We start from the raw sequence: 25610 nt of genomic DNA, 5'->3' as shown, positions 1-25610 counted from the left end.
ACAGCTGATGTATCTGTGTCATCATCCAACGGCTTCTTGTGTTTATTCCCGCGAACGTCACATTTTATTTGTAACGAAGGATCATTTCATCATGGAACCTAGACTTGACTGAAGTCCCAATCTAGTGCCATCGCCTGAAAACTATTTTTTCGTGAGTTGTTTGATGGGCCTCTCACTAACACACACGAGAACGGGACTTGAATCAAGTCTAAAAGCGACCCGGCAGGATGGGTTTAGGGGTACATCTACATCTACAAATACAATACAATACAAAACAGAGCAATACAAAACATTACATCGCAATACAATACAATACAATATTAATCAGAACAATACAATGCAATACAATATAATACAATACAATTTGCCTACAATACAATACAATACAGAACAATACAAAACATTACATCGCAATACAATACAATACAATATTAATCAGAACAATACAATGCAATACAATATAATACAATACAATTTGCCTACAATACAATACAATACAGAACAATACAAAACATTACATCGCAATACAATACAATACAATATTAATCAGAACAAGGTAAAACATTACAATACAATATAATACAATACAATACAATATGCCTACAATACAATACAAAAGGCATACAATACAATACATGACACAACAATACAATATAATTTTATTGCCCTGCATGGGAAAGTACGTTGCCGGTTTTTTAATTACATAAAAACACACAAAATATTAAATTAATACCAACGTAAAAAAAAAGTCTAATTGTATACGATAGAGAAAGAGTCAAGGGCATATTGACAGAAAGTTAAAAGGTGAACAATATAAGACAAAAAAGGCAGATAGTGACAAAAAGTACAATACACACAAAAAGTCAATAACAACAATGGAGTTTGAAACATTTTCATCTCGCAAGGATTTATTTATTGCTTCATGAAATAACTATTGATGGATCGTACTTTATTCCTGAATCGCTTGACATTTCATTTATTTATTTGATCTGGCCCAACGTTGATAAGCAAAAAGAGTCTCTATTTTACTCTAATCAAATGAACAATATCCGAAATGTACTTTATTTTTTTTTCGTCAAATTGCCAAGAGTTCAATTGAAATAAGCACGCTCTCTAACTTCTCAATCTCTAGCTGTCGCTTCCCTTTTTGCTTTCCTCTTTATTAAGTGGAAATAGCCCCTAGGCAACCCTTTCCATTTCAAGTGTCTATAAGATGCCGTCTACGCTTAAATGCTTGGGAATCTTTAACATGACTGGAGAAGTGATGCTTTCTGTTCAATTGCCAATCCAGACATCTTGAGTGTTTGTCTATACTGGAGATGTTTGGAGGGGTGTACGTTTCTTTGCTGGATCGCGAACACAGAAAACATAGGGGATACACAATGGAAGCTTGTGTCTTTGTGCATTTAACACAATCATTATAAGTGTTTGGTCTACTGAAGAAAACTGTTAAAGTTTTTCCTGGCTGATAATTGTGACGACAGAAACAAAGTCCAAAATCTGTTCAAAATACCCAGCATCTCATCTACAACCTACGAACAATCAATTTCCCCAAGAACACTGAAATAATGGAATAATATTCATCAGTCCCCCATAGATTACAACCCCCCCCCCCAAAAAAAAAAAAAAAATAAATAAAATAAAATAAAATAAATAAATAAATAAATAAATAAATAAATAAATAAATAAATAAATAAATAAATAAATAAATAAATAAATAAATAAATAAATAAATAAATAAATAAATAAATAAATAAATAAACAAATAAATAAATAAATAAATAAATAAATCTTTAAAACCAATAAACAACAACAAAAACAACAACAAAACGATTCATTAAAAAAAAACCGACGCTCTCCTGACCTCCTTGTCAAGTTTAGGAAGAATAGTGGACGCTATTCGTAATTACTCAGAAAGAATTATTAGCATCAAACCTAACTTGGTAACGAGTAATTTTCACAAGTTATGTTATGCATTTTGTTGAGATACACCGAGTGAGAAAACTTGTCTTTGGCAACTACCAAAATAAGTGTCCATTGTCTTTTAACTACCAAGTATCAAGTATCACAATGCAGTGATTTACTCAACAACACAACCTCATCCACTCTTAATAGTGTTTACACTCCCAAACCATCTCAAACTCACAATTAAATCTGGAAGTCGGTTTTACCTCCCACATAGTAAAAGTCTAACAAAAGATACAGGATGCAGGAACCTATCCAGAGGTCGCACTGGTCTTTGGGAATGTGCGGACTGAAGACAGTCATATTGTTTTGGGGGCATCTTTGATTGTTCTATTCAACTCTCACGCACGCGGGGGATTCCAAAGCACCAATTACTGCAAGTAAATTGCCGTACTACAATGTCAATACGTGCTTTTCCAGTTACAAATCAGTGTCATTTTCCTTGTTGTCTCTACTTTATTTGTCCTTCTCCTTCGACAAGTTCCTTGGTCCGTATCCGGCGTGCGTGACGAACGGTCAACTCGGCTTATTCTTAAGAACAAAACATAACCTCGCACAAAACCTGACTTTGTTAGCAGTATAAATACAAACAGTTCTTTCGTTCTGGTTATAATTGAGTCAAAATATGAATTTGTTTGACATGGTGATCTCTAAACAGTGTTTAAAATATAATTACTGGGCCTGCTGATATTGAATGTTTCGCATTACAATTCCTCGGTTGTGTTTTCTATTGTCCTTTGTTTTCCACGGAATAAAACTATCAGTTTGATTTTCCGGATAAGGTTTAGATAAAGTTGCCAAACCCTTTTAGTTATCAAAGACTTTTTAATTGTCAATATGAAATTTAAATTTGTGCTATGATTTTCCTTTTTCTTGTTTTCTTGTTTATTTTGTTTTATTTGTATTAACGCATTGTTATTTCTAGAACTGAACATATTTATTCATTTTCATTAATTTGTTTTTATTTTTAATTTTTTTTCTGTCTCGCATTTTTGTTGTCATTATTTTGTATTTTTATGTTTTTCTTGTTTCTTATTTCATTTATTTACTTCCATTTACCTTATGCATTACTTTCCAGCAATAATGTTGTGCATGCCGTCAGCAGCTCTCGGCAGCGAGGACCAAAACGATGTTCTCCTTGCCGCAGCAGACCTGGGAATGACCACGGGAAAGTACGCGTTCTTCCTCGTCAGTACGCTATTCGGCGTGAGCCTGGCTAGTTCGGACTGGTTCAATCCGGTTCGTACTGGTTCGGCGCAGTTGAAAGCAGCTTACGAATCTGCATTCGTACTGACTGTACAGCCAGCTGGTCTGGGTAATACGTACAGTGAGCAGATGGATAGGTTTCAGATGGAACTTGGAAGAGAACCATTTTTAAGTGAAGTCAAAGGTTCTAATGTAAGTAAAGATTCAAGAAGTAAAGACACTTAACAAAGACCGCGTGTGGTTAATGTTCGAAGACCTTTGAAACATTTAATTGTGTCATGTGCTTTTTACGCCGAACTAATACGGTCGGCCATTTTGTGGAGTCAAAATGTTGACTCCATAAATTAGCGTGCCGTGTGACTTCACGACGTAAAGTCCAAGACATTATGTCTGTGGATCATTATATTCTACTTTAAATCATCTTTCTAGCCATAAATGCATTTCATAACAAACGGTTTCAAACGCTGTGAATAGACCAACTCGCTTGATCCCAAGCAACGTTTCCTTTTAGTGAGTCGTTTTCTTCGGTCAGCCCAAGTTGTTTTAAAAGTTACCCGGCCAGTTTTCCTTGTGGTTTGTTACACTACAACTTTGTCAACTTTTCTAAAGATGGTATTGTTTAGACGAATTGTTTACATATCGCTTTCTTTAAGGTGTCTGCATTGTTTGGCTATGTGTACGACTCGGTGTACCTCTATGCAAGAGCCGTCAACTCCAGTTGGCAAGGCGTAAAACCGTCACCGACGACTGTTGTCGGTGCTATGCACAACACAACTTTTGATGGGCTCTCAGGAGCGGTCCAACTTGATCAATATGGAGCTCGACTTTTTGATTTTGTTCTCCTGGATTATTGGCATTCTTCCAAATCATTTGGACCTGTCAAACGATTATGGAGGGATCCGAGCAGCCCTTTAGATCAATACACAGTGACGGATTTTACCGGGAGTGCAATCGTGTGGCCGCAGGGTGTAGTCTTGGGTCCAGATTCCCTTTGTATTTCGGACTGCTCTGAGGATGGTAAAGGTTTTTTCCTCTCTCTTTGTATTTTTGTTTCTTGTATTAAAGTTATGATGCCAGCTAAAATATTTTAGCCAAACTTTTTCAGATGCAGTTTTCTCGCATTACAGAAAAGAAAATAATCATTATCATATGAACTTCAAAATCAGTAAGCTTTCAGACTTAAAGTTAAATAGTGGTGTTTGTTAATGCTTTTAATCTTGTTTTTATGTGGATGGTTGTTTGCAAACCTACTCTTGTAATTGTTGATGTTGTTCGTATGTTCGTAAAACAATGTTTCACTAAAAGATCTCCCCATGGTAAAGAATAAACAAATTAACGAACTTTATCCTCACCAATCCTTTATAATACCTTAAAGAAAATAAAAACCTAAATTGTATACATAATTATTCTGAATGATTTTCTACTTTTTGTTCCATTTTTGACAGCTCCAGTTGTAACAGTAGTTTTGGCCGTAGTAGGTGGCATCCTAAGTGTTGGTTTGTTGACAGCAGTCGCTGCCGTGCTGTTTGTTTTTATCAGGTAATTTCTCCACCAACCCCCACATTTTAAAGGCACAGGACACTACTGGTAATTACTCAAAAAAATAGTTAGTGTAAAAACTTACTTGGTAACAAGCAATTGAGAGCTGTTGATCCCCCCATCTCTCTAATTTAGTAACTTATCATTCAGATAGTACAAAACTTCGGGACTGAAGCCTTTTATTAGGCATCTGAGAAAACACACCGATAATTTGTTCAGCAATGGTGTTTTTGATGTCATTATTCTCCTTCAACTTCTGAGATCAAAGAGTCGAAACTTTCACAGATTTGTGATTTTCAGCATAATGTTGGGATACACAAAGTGAGAGTATACGGGGCCCAATTTCATAGAGCTGCTTAAGCACACAAATTTGCTTAAGCAAAAAATTCATTGCTTAGTAAAATCAGATTACCGGCCAAGACTCCACTCAATTGTTATGCTAAGTAAACAACAGCTAAATACTAGTCATAAGCAATGTATATGGCATGACATTTGGGCCAGTAACATGTGTTAAATAAGGGAACTATTTTCGTGCTTAAATTGGCCCCTGGTCTTTAACAAAATACAAAAGGTGTCCAGTGTCTTTAACTTTTATGACTATTGACTGTTTACCTTTAACTTTGACATGTGACCTGTAACTCGTGACTCGGACATCACAATGTCACTTATGATGAATAACCTAAGACATATGAACTATTTCTTCTTTTCTGTTATTAAAGGCGAAAAAAGCTGAAGACCGAAATGGCAACTGGTTTGAACAAAGTTCTGTTAACGGAGGGTGATCTGATGTTCGAACGCGTCTCAGGGGAGTTCGGAAGCACAAGGGTAAGAGTAGCAATGGTTTTGTTTTTGTTTTGTTTTTTACTATATAGTGCATTTTTACTCTCGTGCTCTTATGTTCTACTCCAACAGCAAAGGGCTTTAAAAAGGCACTGGACACTATTGATAATTGTCAAAAACCAGTATTCGCTCTTGGTGTATCCCAACATATTCATTAAGAAAAAAACCTGTGAAAAATGTTGACTCAATTTGTCGTCGAAATTGCAAGAGAATAATGGAAGAAGAAGAAGAAAAGAAAAAAAACATTATTGCTGCACATGTGTGCCTTCAGATGCCTAGAGGGCTTTATAGGCCTGAAGTCTTTTATAGTTTGAGTGAGAAGTTACTTCTTTCTCATAAGCTATGTTACTACAAAGAGGGAGCCGTTTCTTACAATGTTTTATACTATCGACAGCTCACCATCGCTCGTTACCAAACAATTTATTGTGTGTGCTAAAAATAATTTTGAGTGGTTTCAGGTTTCAGGTTTCAGGTTTATTTTTCCATACCATTTGTACATGTACAATATAAGGGGCAATCAATTATAGAACTTAATAACAGTATGTGGAGGTCGCAGACAGGAAGCCTAGGCTTGTACAGGGTCTGGCCTCTTCAAAAAGAATACATGTATAAATAATAAGTTACAATCATGAGTTTGAAAATAGATAGGTAAGCAATATTCGATATGTGGTTTATTAATTGAATAATTTAATTTAATAATTATTCATAACCTGACAATTTAAGAAATACAACTTAAGAGAAAAATAACCATCTATAACTTAACAATTTTTAGTAATACTGAGTCACATGGCAATTTAAGTAAAAGTTCATAACGATTCTAGTTATCGTTAACTATATTAAGAAGAAGTTGCTTTTTGTAGTACTTCTTACAAAACCAATAGTGGTCACTGCCTTTAAACTTCCTCTTCTTAGTGCACGCATTCTGAACCTCGTGCCATCCCCAGAAAACTGTTGTTTTGTGATGCTCTGCATTTCCCCCAGCCTGTTCTCCTGGACCACATTTTCATGGCGAGCGCATACTGCTATACGGCTTGTTTGCGAGTCGTGTAGACGGCGCAATGTGCTGAAGGACTTCTAACACGAGAACGGGACTTGCATCAAGTCTAGCATTCTGGTAGCGTAGGCGAGGAGTTGTTTTGTCTCTGACGTATTTCTAACAAAACTAACTCCAAGATTGAACGAGAATGTGTTTCGCCTCCTATGTTTCTCCTTGACCTTTTGGCAACTTATGAGATCTGAAAATTATGAATTGAATGTAATAATATGAATTGAATGTAATAAGTGTGTATGAAAATACAAAAATAAAAGGTATAGGACTTCTACACACCTTGGATCGTGGGTGTCCAATCCCACCAGAGTAATAAAAACTCTTGAAATAACACTGCTTACTCCTTGCATACACACATTTTGTAAGGGTTAAACAAAATTTAATATTCTTTATCCCCGATGCAATTAGAACATCTATGAAATCGTTGCATTATACCCACTGCTAAAACATAGGATTCGAACTGCCTCACGGCTACCGTGTAACCTCGGTAGTCTAGTTGGTAAGACAATGCTCTAGAATTGCAAGGGTCGTGGGTTCAAATCTCACCCAATTAGGCCTAATATGCTTGTGATTTTTTTTGTAAGACCTCGGGAAAGTGCCGAGTATACAGTGGAGTACACATCGGTGTATGGGTAGAACCAAATTAATATTATTTTCCCCCGATGCCAATTCAACATGATAATATCATAATATAAACAATCTAAATGATATGAAGCGTTCTTTGCACTGCTAGAGATCATCGACGGTCATTCGGATGTGACTTTCATTATTTTCCCACTTTAAGTTTTTAACGAATATAATTTTGAAATTTCCCCTTGTTAATATTTTCTTCATTTTACCAATTTCGTCACGATGCAGTGCGCACATAATAATAGTATAATAAGAAGAAGAAATTGCCCCGGTATCCATCATGTTAGAGATGCTCATGGCGCAATGCTCAGATCTCAGTGGCTTAATTTCACTCAATTTCAGGCGGGTGTGAATGGCTATCATTGTACTGATACTAAGTTGATAATTGGGGAGCTATTCAGAGAGGCGGAAACCAGTCTCTTATGGAGGAAGACGTGGCTTAATTGTTATAAAGCATTTAGCGGTTGTCTGGATTAAGTACAAAGTAACCCCAGTGGAGCTGAGCCTGGAATGGCTCACACGGAACGGTTCATTTTGTGGCCGTACAACCGGCGATTAGGACCGGTCTCGGGAGGGGGTGTGCTCCGGTGAAAAACACGGCGTATTGTAACTTTTTCCGGCAAATTTCTTCCTCGTTATAGTTGTAGTTCTTGCATCAGAAATAAGTCATGGCAAAAGGGTCTTCCTAGTGAAAGTTTTGTGAGCTGTTTAATCTATGGAGGTGGTCTTCCCTGAATAGTTTGAGATAGTCAGTAGTTTATTTCCGCTCGGCATCATTTGGATTATTTTTTAATGAAGATAAAAGTAATTTTTTTGCAGCGTACAATAAAGAAACAAAAAGTAATTTTAGGTGGTAAATATTGTTCATTTAAGTGGTTGCATTTCAATACATTTTCTTATCAACTCAAAGTTTACAATAAGTTTTATGGTCATTCAACTTCAAAATTACTTGCCTTGGATCGGACGAGTTGGTCTTTAAAAAGCGTTTGTAACCGTTTTTTTATAAAATGCATATGGTTAAAAAGATGTTTAAAAAGTAGAATACAATGATCCGCACAAATTTGCCTCAAAATTGCGTGGTTTTCCTTCTACTGTGCGAACTAACACGGTCGGCCATTTATGGGAGTCCAAAATTTGACTCCCATAAATGGCCGACCGTGTTAATCGACGAGGTAAAAGGAAAACCGTGCAAATAGAGGCATATTTGTGTGGATCATTGTATTCTACTTTTACAACATCTTTCTACCCATATGTATTTTACAACAAACGGTTACAAACGCTTTTCAAAGACCAACTCGACCGATCCAAGGCAACGTGTTCCTTTAATATAGTTAATAGAAAACGTTGCTTATCTTGTTGAGGTGTGTGCCTTTAAAAGCCTAACACGACCTGTAATGACGGCGGTTAATATTTAAGTGGATGGGGTTAGTGTAGCGTATGGTTTACACGCTTGATGTTTTCGAGTCTCCTCCGGCTTGGAGACGCAGTTAAAAGCGAGCCGTGAGTTGTAAATGGCGCAATTTTGTTTTCTGCACTGAGAAATTGCCACAGTCGTAGTGCTTTATAGTGGGAGAAGCAATTGTCTTTTCTAAATCGATTCGAAAAATGGAATCCTTTAAAAAATATGAGGAATACTTTGATGATGCCATTTCTAAAGTGCATACAAAATATTGAGACCGGGGAAGCTCAATCGACTGACAAAGATATACCTATTGTTAGTCGCATTGTCTTGTTTATCTTACAGAGGTAGGCCTACTTTAAAATATAATGGTCACCATCTGTGTATTTCCTCATAGCGCGGCACCACTTCAAGCAATTTTTTCAAAGATCAATATAAGATGACGTCGTTGAACCCTTCTCTTATTTTGCATTGTGTTTTTATATTCCTCTATTATTTATTTATTTATTTATATTCACTTTTCTTTTTTTGCTCATCGCATTCAGACTCAAATATTAAGGCTTTACAGCTAGCTGTCTCAGCTGTTATCCTCTTGATGACATCTTTCATTCGGTTGGAAAACTGATTTCCCGGGCTCTGTGTAGATTTCAATTATTGATAAAAGGCAGTGCCTTTCTATTATCACCGCTGAACAATGCAGAATGCATTTTTAGTTGAGGAGTGAAGCTGTAATGACCGACCATGAGCACCTTAGATGTCCGGTCGGTATTTCTGATTGTTTCTTAAGGGTTGAAAACATTGCCCTTGGCTGGAGTATAAATAAGAAAAAAAATGTTGTAGCACTTAAAGGCACTGTACACCACTGTTGTCATAGACCAATATTCTCGCTGTGTCTCACAACATATGCATACAATAACAAATCTATGAAATTTTGACTCATTTGGTAAGCGAAGTTGCAAGAGAAAAATAAAAGAAAAACACCCTTGTAAAATAGTACAACACATTTAACTTTTAACCCATAAACATGACCCCTTTTTGACTCAATTCGGCATCGAAATTACAAACGGGGATAAAGAAAGAATAAAACCTGAAGTCTGAAGTCTTTTAGTAATACTCTTGAGTGAAAAGTGACCTCTTTCTTGTTAAGCATACAAACTTACTTGGTAACGAGCAATGGAGAGCTGTTAGTAGTATCAAACATTTTGACAAACAGCTCCCCAGGAGTATTGTAGTTACTTCTCACTAAACTAATATTTGAATTTAATTTCGAGACCTCATAATTTAGTTTTGAGTTCTTGAATTCAAGCATCTGAGAGCACACATGTTTGTATGACAAGGGTGTTTTTTTTTCTTCTATTATTCTCTCCCAACTTCGACGACCAATTGAGTGCAAATTATCGCAGGTTTGTTATTTTTCTGCATAATGTTGATAAACCAAGACTGGTCTTTGACAGTTACCAATAGCGTCCGGTGTCTTTAAGCTTGCCATGTCTTGATACCATGTCCATACCTACAATTGCAGTGATTTTCTTTTAGAACAGTTGTTAAGAAAGCGTGTCTGTCTCTGCCATTAAATTCATCAAACCATTTTGGTTTCGTCCTCAGGGCATCCCAGATTCGCGCAAGACACCAGGGAGTCAACTAACACTGAAGGATCGTTCAATTCACTCCTCGCAGCGACGGGACTCCATACAACTCAAAGACAACGCTAAACGAATTAAAGTTGCACGCTACAATGTGAGTATAAGTAGGATTTGAAAAAAAATAAACATTGCGGTAACACGATGTAGGTAGGCCAACAGTGTTGGTGCTGAGTAAGGGGTCTTGCCATAGTGAGATTGAAATAATTTTAGTCGTTTTCCTGCACGGTATAATATGGAGCTACATGATTTGAAGAATGAGACCCATTCCTTTAAAGGGTATATGTAACTTTTGTAGGACAAAAAACACAATATTTACAGATTTACACTAAACTTACACAGTTCGAAGATAATGATAGTAGAAAGCTTCCCTGAAAATATTACGTGCTGAGGTGCTGTAGTTTTTGGGAAATGAGTAAAACAATGTCATAAAAATAATTTTTCGTCTCATGAGACGAAAATTATTTTAATCATTTACAAACGTATTTTCATGACATTGTTTTACTCATTTCTCAGAAACTACAGCACCTCGGTAAGTAAGAGTTGAAGGGAAGCTTTCCACTATCATTATCTTCAAACCCTGTAAGTTACATGTAAATCTATGGACATTTTGAAAAAGTACCCGAATCCTTTAAAGCTCCGTGTAATGGTTTACAAGGTGTTGTGGTGCAATATGCTGTCAATCAAAACAGAAACTCCGGGGTTAACCCCTTCTCTCAAGTGCACTGGGTTCATTTCCGTGCGTTACACAACACACGGGACCAACGGCTTTACGTCCCATCCAAAGGACGAGGCAATTTTTAAATATCTTGCTCAAGAACACAAGTGTCATGACCGGGACCGAGCCCACACTCTGCTGATCAGATGCAGCAGAGTTTGAATCCACTGTTCTTAACCGCTATGCCAAAAAACTTCATTCTTTTGTATTATTTTTTATTTTGTTATGTTCTTTTTTAAGCATTGATACTGTTTTGGTCTTCAAAAACTCTCCACGCACTTTGTGTAGGCCTACTGAATTATTTCACATACTTATTTATGTATCATATTTTTATTTATTTATTTACTATTTATTTTAGAGGTCACTTGAAAACATAGGTGAATTATCCTTGAAGCAGGTGTGGGTCTACGAAATATAAATTAATAAATAAATAAAATAGAACTTGATTAGTAAAGGCCTGTGGCTGTGTTTATTATTGATTTAACATTATGGTTCTCCATTCAGAACTAGTAGTTCTATTTTAAATGTTCTTGAAGTCATTATTTAATCTAATCTGGGACTAGACTGAGAAGAAACATAGAATGAAATTGGCGCCAAAATGAAACCACCTTCGGCAAACGAAAAAAAAAAAAAAAAAAAACTCAAGTCAGAAGTTGCAATCGTGAGTCACTCAACAACAATTATGTTGATTCTCAATAAAAGAAAAGTCTGCGTAATCTTTAAAGGAACACGTTGCCTTGTATCGGTCGAGTTGTTCTTTGAAAAGCGTTTGAAACATTTTGTTATAAATGCAAAATTATGATTAGAAAGATATTTTAAAAGTAGAATATAATGATCCACACAAGTATCATTCGAAATTGTGTGGTTTTCCCTTTACCTCGTCGACTTACACGGTCGGCCATTTAAGGGAGTCAAATTTCTGACTCCCATAAAAGGCCGGCCGTGTTAGTTCGCAAAGGAAAAGGAAAACCACGCAATTTCGAGGTAAATTTTGTGTAGATCATTGTGTTCTACTTTTAAAACATCTTTCTAACCATTATGCATTGTATAACAAACGGTTACAAACGCTTTTCAAAGACCATCTCGGCTGATCCATGGCAACGTGTTTCTTTAATCAAATTTATAAACAGGCAAGCCTCTGATTGCAAAGATATTATTGAGGTTGATTTTGGTCAACAAACTAATTATGGAAAGGTTTAAGCTTTTTGGATGAAACAGTTGCGTAAGAGCAGTTTATATCATTCACGTAAGACCAGTAGTTTTCTCTCAAAACTATTAAATTTAAAGGCTCTTTTAAACTCAATGATGCATGACCTTCGACAAATTTGCGTTAGCATACCCTATTCTTCCAGATGGTATGCTTGAATTTCAATCTGTTCAAAATTACCAACTTAGTAAATAGTACACCAAATTCTGATACCACCCCAACAAAAATTGCGAACCCACAATTTTTTTGGAAGATTTTCAAATGATCATCATCCCGAGAAGTCATCGGGCTGTCGTCATCTTACGTTTATGATGTCATCATGGTTCAGGATCTGAACAAAATTGGATGGCACTTCCAAAGCTCCGTAGAACATGATGACTTGTAGGCCCTTTTCGAAACTACGGCTTCGGTTTTGTATTTGGCTCAGGCTAGCTTGGCCCCTCGGTTGTTTAGACAATGCGCGTGCTTTGCGTTTACGCGCTCAGGGCTTCAGACGAGAGGATGGGGCCTGAAGCCGAATTCAAAGCCGAAGCCGTGGTTTCGAAACGGGCATAGTACGAAAATAATCAATGCAATTCATCATTGTCACCATTGTGCAGTAAGTTATTTCAGGATCTGAAGTGTAAGAAATAGATGGCACTTCTAAAGCTCCATAGAACATGATGACTTGTAGTATAAAGCTAGGTCAATGCAATGATGCCCCCCCCCCTTCCCCTCCCCCAGACTGGCTCGGCATGTCCCTGCCCTTGATAGTGTGATCATCTATAGCTAGACAACAACATATACTTCAGTTTTCGTACTGTGTGAAAACAAACACTTCTGATGGACAAAAACACTTGGCGGCTGTTAGCGAAAATAAATTGCACCTGAAAACAATGTATGACCTCGAACTGTGTGTTTGATGTATCTTACGTATGGAGACTAAAATAGTGAGGTTGGCAATGCGTGTCTTTAAGGCATGATTTTTAGATGATGAACATTTCAAACGGAAAGAGCAGTAGGTCAAATCCCTGACCCAATTTCATAGAGCTGCTTTCAAGCACAAAAGTAAGCTCAGCAAAACAGAATGATGCTTACCAGAATAAGGTTACCAACCAAAACACCATGTTGTGTACAATGTGTGACTGGTACTCCTGCTCATTATTGCTAAGCAGTGATTTTTAAGCAGCTCTATGAAATTGGGCCTTGGTTTATGATTTTGGGGTTGATATTTGAGTCAATGTTTTAATATTAGGCATGTATACAGTTAGGTGTTCATTTATTTTATTGTTAATCAAATAACCCATGCAAGACAAGTAGAAGTATCGAACGTCACTGTCTTTTATACAGACTAAATGATTGAGGTTAGAATTGGTTGCTTTAATTGTATACGTTTTATTTGTTGAACATTTGAAACAAAGAGCAGTCGGTCAAAGTATGTTCGTGATGTGGGGTTATTTGTGCCAAGGTTTAAATGTCGACCTGGTTATACAGTGTCGTGGTTGTCAAGACCCATGCAACACAAGTAGAGGTCGTCACTGTTCAGAATTAATCCACAATTGGACCGATCTTAGAGCGCTGCTAACGGTAAGAAACGTGCATTACTACCGTCAGAACAAAATTTACTTCCTATGATTTGTATGTGACGTCATTCATTTTCATGCAGTAAGCACCGGAAGGTTAGCATGCCTTTTCGTGTGCTTACGGAAAGCAGCAACATAAAATGGAAATCGTACAGTAAGCACAAACTTTGCTGCTAAGCAGCTCTATGAAAGTGGGCCAAGGTTCGGAAGGGTTTGGGCAAACAATTTCAGACTTTTACACACAGGATTTGTTCGACTGGACAAAAAGTTGACGCTGATCAAATTGTTTAATTTTATTTTCAACAGGGAGAGCTTGTTTTCGTCAAGAAACTTGAAAGATCATCTTTTGAGATAAGAAGCTCGTTGCTGAGACAAGTTAAAATGGTAATTATAAAGAGATAATCTCTTTATTTTGGGGTATTTTTTTGTCCATAGATTTACATTAAACTTACAAGGTTACTTTTAAAATGGTTACTTGCTGCGGCGCTGTAGTTTTTGAGAAATGTATTTGCGCAACTCTGCCTTAGAACATTGCTTTGTGATGTTCACTTCCTCTTTTTCTCTCAAAAACTGGACTACTATATAGCTGAAACCTCTACAGGCGCTATCTTCATTCACAGTGAGTAGGGATTCATACCATGGCCAAAAAAATGATCTAAAAAATGTATCAAAACCCTTCAAACCCTGTTGTGTTTTTCTATTTAATTTCCCCTGATTTACATATTTTTGAATAAGATTTCGTACGCTCTCTGGCAGATTAGTGTTGATATTGTACAATCATATCATCTAATAAAGATTTTAAAAATTAATTTTATGTGTTTTTGTTTTTTTTCCTTCCCGAAGGTTCGTGATCTGCGTCACGAGAATTTGAATTCTTTCATGGGTGTTTACTCGGAGCCCGGCGAGAGTTTCTGGATCTTTGAGTATTGCGTGCGGAGGAGTCTAAGAGTAAATAAGAATCAATATCTGAGAAATAATATTGATTGAATAATCATTAAAAGCACTGGACACTATTGGTAGTTACTCAAATTAGTTGTAGCAAAAAAACTTACTTGGTAAAAACAAGCAATGGAGAGCTGTTGGTAGTATAAAACAACGTGAGAAACGGCTCCCTCTGAAGTGACGTAGTTTTCGAGAAAGAAGAAATTTTCCACGAATTTGATTTCGAGACCTCAAAATTAGACTCTGAGGTACCGAAATCAAGCATCTGAAAGCACGCAACTTCGTGTATTAAGGGTGTTTTTTCTTCCATTATTATCTCGCAACTTTGACGGCAAATTGAGTTCAAACGTTCACAGGTTTGTTATTTTATGTATATGTTGAGATACACCAAGTGAGAAGACTGATCTTTGACAATTACCTATAGTGTCCAGTGTCTTTAAACAAGAATTAAGAGCCGATCTATCATCGGTAGCCAATGAAGTCCCCTAAAAGTCTAATTACAACTAAACTACAGCTTTTGTTGTGGTCTGGGTTGTCATGTTTAGCCTTCGAGAAAGACTCTGCTATAGAACATTTTTCACGCTGTCACCATCTTGGTCATGTTCCCTGTTTCCACAACAGTAATGAATGCTAACATTCGTTGCGCAAACATGGCACCAGGCTATTATTTCGTCCAGCCTCAGTTTGGTTGGTCTATAGGGTCGAAACGTCAGGCCACTAACTATTTTGTATATTAATAAAGACAAACTAAAACTGTCATCAAGTATTAGGAGTTAAATATTTAAAAAGGGTGTTATGTGTAAAAAAATATTACTTTCTTGACTTTTTTTAACAGGATATATATTTAAATGAAAACTTAAAACTGGACTGGACGTTCAAATCTTCACTTTTGGTCGACTTGGTTTCAGTAAGTATAGAGTATTATTTAATAGCTTTGTTCAGTGTTTGGGGGTTGTGGCTGTCCCTGTTGCTTTTACTGTGCTCGTTTCAGTGCCATGATCGCGTGTTGTTGTTTAAAATGGCTGAACGAGTGATTAAGCTTGCTTTTCTGACAGTCTTTAAAGAATAAATACCTAAATAAATTACTGAAGATTTTGTTCTGAATAATTCAAATAATTATCCTTGTGATAAGAATACAAAAATGCTTACAGACTTGCTTGGTAAATTTCCATTATTTACGTAGTTTTGAGCATGCGCCCGTTACCGAGAAAACTGATTTAAGTAAGTCTGCTGCTACCTAGCGTCTCAAAAGTCTCAAGACATGTTCTTGTTGTTTCATTTTTAAAGGGGATGCGGTATATCCACAACAGCCCACTAAAACAACATGGCCGACTGACGTCACACAATTGCGTCATTGACAGCCGATGGGTCCTGAAAGTTACAGACTACGGGATCCCTGCGATGATGAGTACACAGACTCCGGAAGAGGAGGCGGTTCGCAGGCCAGAAGGTAACTGCCATGTCTACCAACCGTCCATTATTCATAAACAGTTTTATTTAGTATTAAAACAATCTTACGGTTAAAAAAAATCCACGTTGTCTGTACGTTCCCATAAGTAAACCACGACGTGTTCCGTCTTGGCGTGTGCAATAATTATTGTGATGTTAATCTCATGATAAGGCATTTGGGAACTATTTGCATTTACTCAAAATAATAAATTGTCTTACACAACAAAATGACTTGATAACAATAAGCTATGGAGAGCTGATGACAAAATTTTGAGAAAACGGCTCCGTAAGAAGTACTGTAATAACTTAGACTTCAGGCCTGAAAGTGAAGCCCTGTGTTTAGTCTTATTGAAAGCAAACCAATTTTGTGGTTAATGGTGTTTTTAGTTTAATTATGCCTTTGCAACTTCGACGACCAATTGATTAAAGTAATTAAAGAATAATATTATGCATGTGTTGTGATACACTAAGTGAGAATACTGGTCTTCCAGAATTATCAAATGTGACCAGGGGTGGATTTCACAAAGGTAGTCCTAACTTAGGACTAGTCCTAGGCAATGCTAAGAGATAGGACTGGTCCTAAGTTAGGACCAGTAACTTAGGACTGGTCATATCTCTTAGCATTGCCTAGGACTAGTCTTAGGTTAGGACTGCCTTTGTGAAATCCACCCCAGTGCATTTTAGACTTGCTACAAACCACAGCCACCAATATTTATTTTTTAAATAACATATCTCCTATACTGCATGTGGTTCTAGATTTGTTGTGGACTGCACCGGAACTTCTGCGAGATCCTAACTTGAGAAAAACCGGAACGGCGCAAGGAGACCGCTACAGTTTTGCGATTATCCTCTCGGAAATGCTTACGAGGGCGGAACCATTCTCTATGCTTCGACTCACACCAAAAGGTTGGTACCAAACTACGGAGTTCCATAGATGACATCGAAAATAATTTGTTAGTAGGTAATTCAAACCGTGCGTGGTGAAAGAACTATAGGTTGGTACCAAACAGGTTGACACCAATGGTTGGTACCAAACTACGGAGGTCCATAGATGAAATCGACAATAAAAGTGCATGGTGGAGTAGCCTTGATCAAGGCTGTTGACGTACTGTTCCCCGGCCCGGTTCGCGGCACACGCATGCAGTGCATACACAAATGTACATTACCATACATTGTACAGCGAGAAAAGTATAGCGTAGTCGTGAGAACGGTCGTGTCTTTGTATTTTCAACCTCATACACGTGGCTCAGAGGTACCCATGTACCGTAAGTGTACCGTATACAGATGGTACATGTACATGTACATGTACAGTACGTATGTGTACATACGCTGTACACGTATTATATGCAGTGTTATGTATGGGGGTGCGCTGGCGGAATTCAGTGATGGGGACTGGGATTTTGCAGATCGCGGCTGGCTGTAGCGCCTTGATCAAGGCTAATGGTGGAGAAAGGTTTCGGTAACACCATGGGAATATCTCTTTTGAGCAGTGTTGGTTCTGAAATGAACCTGTGGTTAATAACTCAACGTTTCAATCAACATACACTGATCGTCTTCAGGAGAATGCTGGACTCTGTTGCTGGATGCTGCAGGAAGAATTATCCCTTATAGCAATACTCAATCTGAGAAGCTTGACTGTAGTAACGCTTATCATACAGATTCAAATTGTTGGGCTTACAGGCACTATACACTATTGGTAATTACTCGAAATAATTATTAGCATAACACCTTACTTAATGGTAACGAGTAATGGGGAGAGGTTGATATTATAAAACATTGTGAGAAACGGCTCCCTCTGAAGTGACGTAGTTTTCGAGAAAGAAGTAATTTTCCACGAATTTGATTTCGAGACCTCGGATTTAGAATTTTAGGTCTCGAAAACAATCATCTGACAGCACACAACTTCGTGTGGCAATGGTGTTTTTTCTTTCATTATTATCTCACAACTTCGATGACCAATTGAGTCCAACTTTTCACAGGTTTGTTATTGTATGCATATGTTGAGATACACTAAGTGAGAAGACTGGTATTTGACAATTACCAATAGCGTCCAGTGTCTTTAACTGATCTATTTACACATTGCCCACTTTACTTCGAAGTGATAAAGTGTTTCTCAAAATGCTTTATAGTACCAAAAAGATGCACTTCAGGCTTCTCACCAAAGGTTTTTATTGCAAATACATTTTAAGAGTGATTACGAAACGTACACCTTCCCTTTAAATGATTCAACTTCAATATTGTGCGATGCAGCATAGTGACCATTACAACTTAGAGCCCCGTAACGGCTCATTACAAAACCCATCACTACTACATGGCAAATTAGATTCTACTTTGCCCAATTACCAGTTCTGTGTGCACAGTTCCCTGTCAAGATATCCGCGTGAAACTTAATTAAGCATTTCGGTATTAAATGGCGAATTGACGCAACGTTTTCGTAGGACGTGTTTTTGCCAGTTTGGTGTTTCCGCACGACTTCATGCTGATGTTGATATGTGATGCCTCAAAGAAAATGCTCTCGCAAGCTCAACAGTTAAAGGCACAGCACACCTTTGATAATTGTCAGAGACCAGTATTCTCGCTTTGTGTATCCCAACATATGCATATAATAACAAATCTGTGAAAAGTGGACTCAATTGGTCATCGAAGTTGCAAGAAAAATGATACAAGAAAAAAAAACTTGTTACAGAAATTTGTGAGCTTCAGATGTCTAATAATGGGATTCATCACGCCCGACTTTTTTTAAAGTTAGAAATTACCTCTTTCTCAGAAACTACGTTACTTCAGGGGGAGCCGTTTCTCACATTGTTTTATACTATCAATAGATCTCCATTGCTCGTTAACCAAGTATGTTTTTATGCTAACAATTATTGTTGGTAATTACTAATAGTGACAGTGCATTTAAAGGTTGTAACACGTGATGTTGATTTGGATGAGTAAATTTTTTCGTGTCGTTTACCTTCCAAAAGGCTAGTAAACAAACTTATTAAAATGTGATCACTTTCGGTTGTCACGATTTACTGTAAAATATTCTGTGGGACGTCACAATATGTCAAATACGACATAACCAATGGTTATTTGGAACCCAAGGGGACAAGAATTATTATTATTATTTATTTATTTATTTATTTTTTTTATTTTTATTTTTTTTGGGGGGGGAGGGGTGGGGGTTCTTCAGTTGTTGTAATTGATAGTGAGGCCGTGTCCGAATTGGCGACTTCGGCTACAGCTACGGCTAGGGCGCGCGCGTCTGCCTATTCTTCAACACTGATAGACGCGCTGATCTAGCCGTAGCTGTAGCCGAAGTCGCCAATTCGGACACGGCCTGAGTATTTAAAGTGCCAAAAAATTAGTTAATGGTCAGACGTTTCGACAATAACAGAATCTGACTCTGCTAGGGTCGAAACGTCAGGTCATTAACTATTTTTTGCACTTGACATTATTTTACAAAAACTTAAAGAAATTCTATAAGGAGTCAAACTTAATTAAAATGTACATGGACCTCTATGTACGTTTGAACTGTGTAGTATGTGTTAAGGAAGTAATCTTATGAGTCAATATTTTGTGTATTCTCAGTCAAAATAATGTTTTTGTTATTAGAAATTATCGCCAAACTGGTCAAGCCCCCGCCTCTGTGTCGGCCGTCCGTGTCCCAGAAGGACGCCCCACGTGAAGTGATCGAGATCATGAAGCAGAGCTGGTGCGAGATGCCGGACACCAGACTAGACTTCGACTTTATCTATCAGGAATTCAAGAAGCTCAACAGGGGGAGGTGAGAAACTCCCTTTGTTTGAATCTTTGGAGAACAGTTGCCATGGTTACTTGATAAGCCAATTTTGGCCCAAAACACAAAGTATAAATTTCATAAAAATGTTATTGTAATAGACACACATGTGCTAATTTTACAAACAAATCTTGCATTGTCGGAGTGGTGTAGCAGACACTGTTCAAAATGTACGCTGTTTTTACTGGCGCACCGACATTTTGTTTTTCTCCACCATTTATTTATGTGCAATATTTATGTGCAAGCAATAATTTGTTTTGCCCTTTGGTTTCGTTCACAGAACTCGGGAAAGTATTGAGTATATAGTGCTTATAGACACATTGGTCTTTAGTGGAAAAAATACTTGCTGTAACTGTCTGCAAACAAGTGTCTAAAAAGTTATTGCTTAAGGTTCTCTTTTAATGTAAATAGTGGAAGTTTCACTGCTTGTCCGAGTAGTGTTAGTTCGCTCTTTTGAGAGTGAAAGGCAATCTTTATCACTCTTTTACATTAAGAGAGTATATAATTATACACTTGTACGCGAGTAATGTTGTCATGCCCGCAGCCTGTTGCCATGTCACACCCTCGCATCCACATATCAACCACAGTGCATATACACCAGAAAGTGGACTGCACTCTCATGTAAGAAGAAGAAAGCAGTATAAAAAGTATACACATGTTTAACATTTCTTCTTTACTACCAGGAGGGCCAACATAGTGGACTCGATGTTTAAAATGCTTGAGAAATACTCGAACCATCTTGAGGATCTGATCCGAGAGAGAACGGCAGAGCTGGACGAGGAACGAGCCAAGACTGAAATGCTTCTCAATAGAATGCTTCCACCGTAAGTGTACATTTAAAGGCACTGACCATAACTGGTAATTAATCATAATTGTTAGCATAAGAAATTACTTGGTAACAAGTAATGGAGACCTGTTGATATTATTGTGGGAGACGGCTCCCTCTAAAACCAACGTAGTTTTTGAGAAAGAGGTAACTTCTTACTAAATATTAAAAGACTAAAAGCACACAAATTGTGCAACAAGGGTTTTTCCTTTCATTATTTAACTGAAACTTTGATGGCCAATTCATTACAAATTTTCACAAATTTGTTATCGTATGCACAGGTTGGGATACACCATGTGAGTATACTGGTCTTTGACAATTACCATCATTGCCTTAATACAAAACACAGCAAAAGTTGTCTCCAAATTCCAGCACTCTTGTGACTGAGCCCTAAGTGTTACTAGATTTCTCTTATCATCATTACTATGTTGGTGTCTCCTTCATCAGGAGTGTAGCCGTAGAGCTTAAGGCAGGCCGTTCCGTACCGCCAGTCAGCTTCGAACGCGTCACCATCTTCTTCTCTGATATCGTAGGGTTTACCAACATCTCGGCTCAGAGTACTCCTTTTCAAATAGTCACCTTCTTGAATGATCTCTACACGGCCTTTGACGATACGCTTACAGAGCACGATGTATATAAGGTAGGAATAGCACAAATAGTATACTTGCGGGTACAATGTGTAAAATCTCTTTTGTGTGAGTGTTGGCTCTGAAAAGAGCCAACACCATGCAAAGCTTCAAACAGTACTTACTCGTGGTTTAGTTGGTAAGACACTGCTCAATTTTACTTCTATTTCAAATGTATATAACTACAGAATAAAACTAATCTATGAACATTTTCGTTTTCAAAAGGTTGAAACAATCGGAGACGCTTACATGGTCGCGAGTGGCTTGCCAATTACGAATGGGAACAGACATGCTGGTGAGATTGCCAATCTAGCACTGGATCTCCTACACGTTGCTGGGTTCAAGCTTAAGATTCGACACATGCCGGAAACTCCGCTCCGATTACGAATCGGGATACACTCGGGTAAGGACGAAAGAAATTCGGCAGTGTCCAAATGAATGGACGCTAGGTGGCAGCACACTTACTATGGCCCTTTTCGAAACCATGGCTTCGGGTCCAGATTCAGCGCAGGCTAGCTTGAGCCCCCCCCCCCAACCCCCTTGGTTGATTTGACAAAAAGAAAATACGCGAGCTGTGGATTCGAATTGTAAATCAAGAACGGAAATTACGCTAACACAGTTAAGAGCCGGGTCCATTTTGTTGAGAATGTATGACTATGTTTTAGAGCACCATTTTGTTTGCTTCGTGTGGGATGAAACTGTTTTTTTTTGTTTTGTTTTTTTTAATTTGCAGGGTCTGCTGTCAATAGTGTCTAGCTGTAATGTTCAATATTTATCGTAGTTACTAATCTTTTCGAATTGTTGAATTACAATCGTTGAAACTATGTTGACAGGTCAGTGTGCAGCCGGTGTTGTTGGGCTTACTATGCCTCGATACTGCCTATTCGGTGATACAGTCAACACAGCGTCTCGAATGGAGTCTAATGGAATGCGTAAGTTATTTCTTTATTCCACGTACCCAATCTTAAGGCCTTTCGGCGGCTCCATTGTAGAAATTACCTATGTATATTTGTATAAGCAGGATTCAAAACTTTGCATGGTAGAAGTTAGAGAGGTCTGCGGTAGCATGTGAATGGGAGACTTTGGAACGCTAGGTGGCAGCAGACTTACCAGGTAAATTGCAATTTTTTGTGTAATTCTGAGCATGCGCACACTCCCGAGAACAATGGATTTTAACCGGTAGGTCTGCTGCCACCAAGCGTTCCAAAAGTCTCCCATTATCTCTTGTTTAGACCAGTTGACCGAGGTCGGAATCATGTGAAGACTTGTCCATCCTTCTCTATCCCTCCTTAAGTTGGGAAGATCAGCTGGTGTCCCTGGCAACTATCTGTACAAAATTATCTCCTTGACGTCATGGAGGGCGCTCTCAGATCGTCGTGCGAAATGCAGACAGATCTGACACCATCATGGATTAGAAGTCCATAAACACAACCACTCAAAAGTTGCCGTGTTTTCTTTAAAACTTTCTGTCAGCTTTTTCTCATTCACTGTTGACTGTTTTGTTTTCATAAAAATAAACCAAATTGGTTTTGTTTATTTTTCAGCTTATCGCATTCATATCAACCAGACAACCATCGACATTCTTGAAGAGCTAGGAGGGTACCACGTGGAACTAAGAGGAGAAGTTTATCTAAAGGTATTATTGAAACGTTTGGGACCAGTGTTGCAGTAAGTGACGTAGCAAAAAGGGACCTTTGTGCACATGCGCTCAAAACGCTCGACTGCCCCCCCCCCTCTCCGTGCTCCAACAAGAAACAGAGACACCTACTCTCAAAACGAAAGTACGAAACTATCCATCATTATAATCCCTGTCCCCACTGAAAAACTACTTCCCCTATTCCCTTGTATTGTATGTCTACTCTAGATCTCCATGCACAACAGCATGTGACGTCATACGCAAGAAGAGAACTCATCCCAACAGCACTAACCTCCAAGTCATTATTTTCTTTATAATAATTTATGAACTAAATTTCCCCTTTTGTTTCTTTACTTCAGGGAAAAGGTGTCGCCCGTACCTTCTGGCTGACAGGGAGAGACGGTTTCACCAAGGAACTTCCAGATTGGAAGAGCGCCTTAGAAGGGTAACTAATAAACTAGAAGTGACGTCCTAACACAAACAATGGTTGACTTTGGAACGCTAGGTGGCAGCAGAGCATCGTCCAAAAGTCCCCATTAACAAGCAAAAAAAATAACTGATAAGCCAACAATTAGTAACTGAAGCAGAGAACCTTGGTACGTGTATTTGCGGAGTCCTTTTTTGTTAAGTTTTTTTTTTTTTTTTTTTTTTTTCAGTGACATCATGCCACCCGTCACGCCAGCTGTCCCAGAATGCATCCCGTCTCAGGTCGCCGTCGCCACAGCTGCCGAGTCGACCTCAAATGACCCCGATGATGGTCCCCAGCAAGAGCACCATCTACGGCACGGTAGTGCAGGCTCCCTTGCAAGTCTCCTCACCGTCCCCGAAGGCGGCGTGTTCGAATCAAACACACTTGACATTGAACCAGACGACAACTCATCGGTATCCATCGATGATGGCGTCCTTCCCTCTGACGTCATAACACGGACTGTTTTTTACTCGCCTCCGGCCGTCAAGCGTCGCATGGACCACTTCACTGTTAGCAGGCCGAACAGCGCAACGAGTTTGGCGCACCATGGTAGTAGTCGCCCCTCCAGCCGTTCCGGTAGTGTGGCATGGAGCCTTGCTGATCCATCTAGTCGTCCGTCGAGTCGTTTATCAAACCACTTTGCTAGTCGTCCTTCCACACCAGCATCTAAATATAAATCCACTGAGCAACCCGTTGGAGCAGTACATATCGTAATCACAGATTCGGACGTACCAAGCCGTGCAGTCGCGTGCGTAACATTGTGTGAGAATTAAAAATTACTATAACTCAATAATAAGGAATTTTAGTATTTGCTCCAAAAGTTTTTATATGACTTTGTATGAAACTTTAATAGCTTAACAATTGACCCCCGCTTCTTAAGTGCACATGAATTCGAAAATTGAGTTGATAATTCATAAACCATACGAACAGCCTATGTTTAAAAACAAAAAAGTTGTACAGTTGCTCAGTTAACAGCAAAGTTAAATCTTCAATTAAGTTTTCATCCGGCATTGCGGCAATACAAAAAACTGTTGTGGACCAAGTTCACTTTAAGCTAAATTTAAATTCCGTATCATTCTATCGATGTTGCTTAAAATGTGTCATTGTTTTTGCGAGCACTACACGATCTTAAAACTATAACAGGAATATAATGTACAGGAAGTTTATTTACTTTTACTTGTTCTTAAAACAAACTTTAAAAAAAAACTGTTTGTGTTTCCCCGTGCAGCCTGTGTGAGCGACGGGTTTGAGTTTGACCGCCACCCCCCCCCCCCCCCCCCCACCGCTCCTCTAATCCTCCTACACCCGTCATGGGTTATCTCTACACCAAGTATTGGTTTGTTTTGTATTGTTTTCGCCATCTTTAATTGGGGTTTAAACTCCACATAGCGCCCAACACTGAATTCCACAATTACTGTTATTGTATTGTCAAAATAAAAAAATAAAATGAAAAATACACATTAAAGGTTGTTGAAATACAGTCTCCAAGTGCAATTTTGGAGAGGGATTATACGAATAGTGCAAGTGAATAGTATAAGTGCAATAAGTAACGATTATTATAATACCAATCACTGCTAATGTTTACAAAATATTTATTATTCAATAAGTTTATCACTAAAAACAAAATTTATATAAAACAATTTTGAGAGATAGAACAGTACTGTAAGATAAGTAAATGTAAATGTATAAATATTATGAATATATTATAATATTATTATATTATTTTTGTACGCACATAATTGATGTTTATATAATACAGATCCAATCAGTGCACTATCAAAACATACCTCCTGAAATGTACGTGTTTCTATGCACAATAATGAAGTTTATCATCACCAATTGAAGTATAGATAACTGAATAAATCACGAGATATAATTATGTAACTACACTGTTTGTAAGAATTGTATTATTTATTTTGGTTGTCATATCTGTCACTCGATTATCTTTCCGAAGGGAACTTAATTCTATGACTCTTACCCCGCCTCCCCCCCCCCCCCGCGCCCACGAGTCCACCCCTACAATCTGCATTAGATAGTGTTGGTAATCCTCCAGTCATAAAAAGCTGCTTAAAAGAGGCAGTGGACACTATTGGTAATTACTCAAAATAGTTAAAAATGGTAACAGGT

The 25610-nt window shown here is 37.9% G+C and overlaps 1 protein-coding gene across 1 annotated transcript; it reads left to right on the top strand.

The window, feature by feature from the left end:
- Positions 1-3048: 3048 nt before the first annotated feature.
- LOC139944791 (retinal guanylyl cyclase 2-like) lies at positions 3049-24256 on the top strand. The gene is made up of 18 exons (XM_071941903.1): positions 3049-3363; positions 3825-4188; positions 4617-4710; positions 5430-5535; positions 10233-10364; positions 14061-14138; positions 14598-14702; positions 15532-15603; positions 15984-16146; positions 16902-17051; positions 19743-19914; positions 20610-20750; positions 21200-21392; positions 21604-21781; positions 22212-22310; positions 22923-23014; positions 23374-23459; positions 23671-24256. The coding sequence occupies exons 1-18, from the start codon at positions 3049-3051 to the stop codon at positions 24254-24256; spliced, it is 3126 nt and encodes a 1041-aa protein (XP_071798004.1).
- Positions 24257-25610: the final 1354 nt, after the last annotated feature.

Source organism: Asterias amurensis, chromosome 12 (assembly GCF_032118995.1).
Source record: "Asterias amurensis chromosome 12, ASM3211899v1".
Lineage (NCBI taxonomy): Eukaryota > Metazoa > Echinodermata > Asteroidea > Forcipulatida > Asteriidae > Asterias > Asterias amurensis.
The sequence above is the reverse complement of the archived record's forward strand: the minus strand, read 5'-3'. Positions and strand labels throughout refer to the sequence as shown.

Excerpts from the sequence above, each read along its gene's own strand:
- LOC139944791 (XM_071941903.1), top strand. The coding sequence starts at position 3,049 with ATGTTGTGCATGCCGTCAGCAGCTCTCGGCAGCGAGGACCAAAACGAT. Across the intron at positions 17,052-19,742 it reads GCTTCGACTCACACCAAAAG|AAATTATCGCCAAACTGGTC; the intron begins GTTGGTACCAAA and ends TTTTGTTATTAG. Across the intron at positions 23,460-23,670 it reads TGGAAGAGCGCCTTAGAAGG|TGACATCATGCCACCCGTCA; the intron begins GTAACTAATAAA and ends TTTTTTTTTCAG.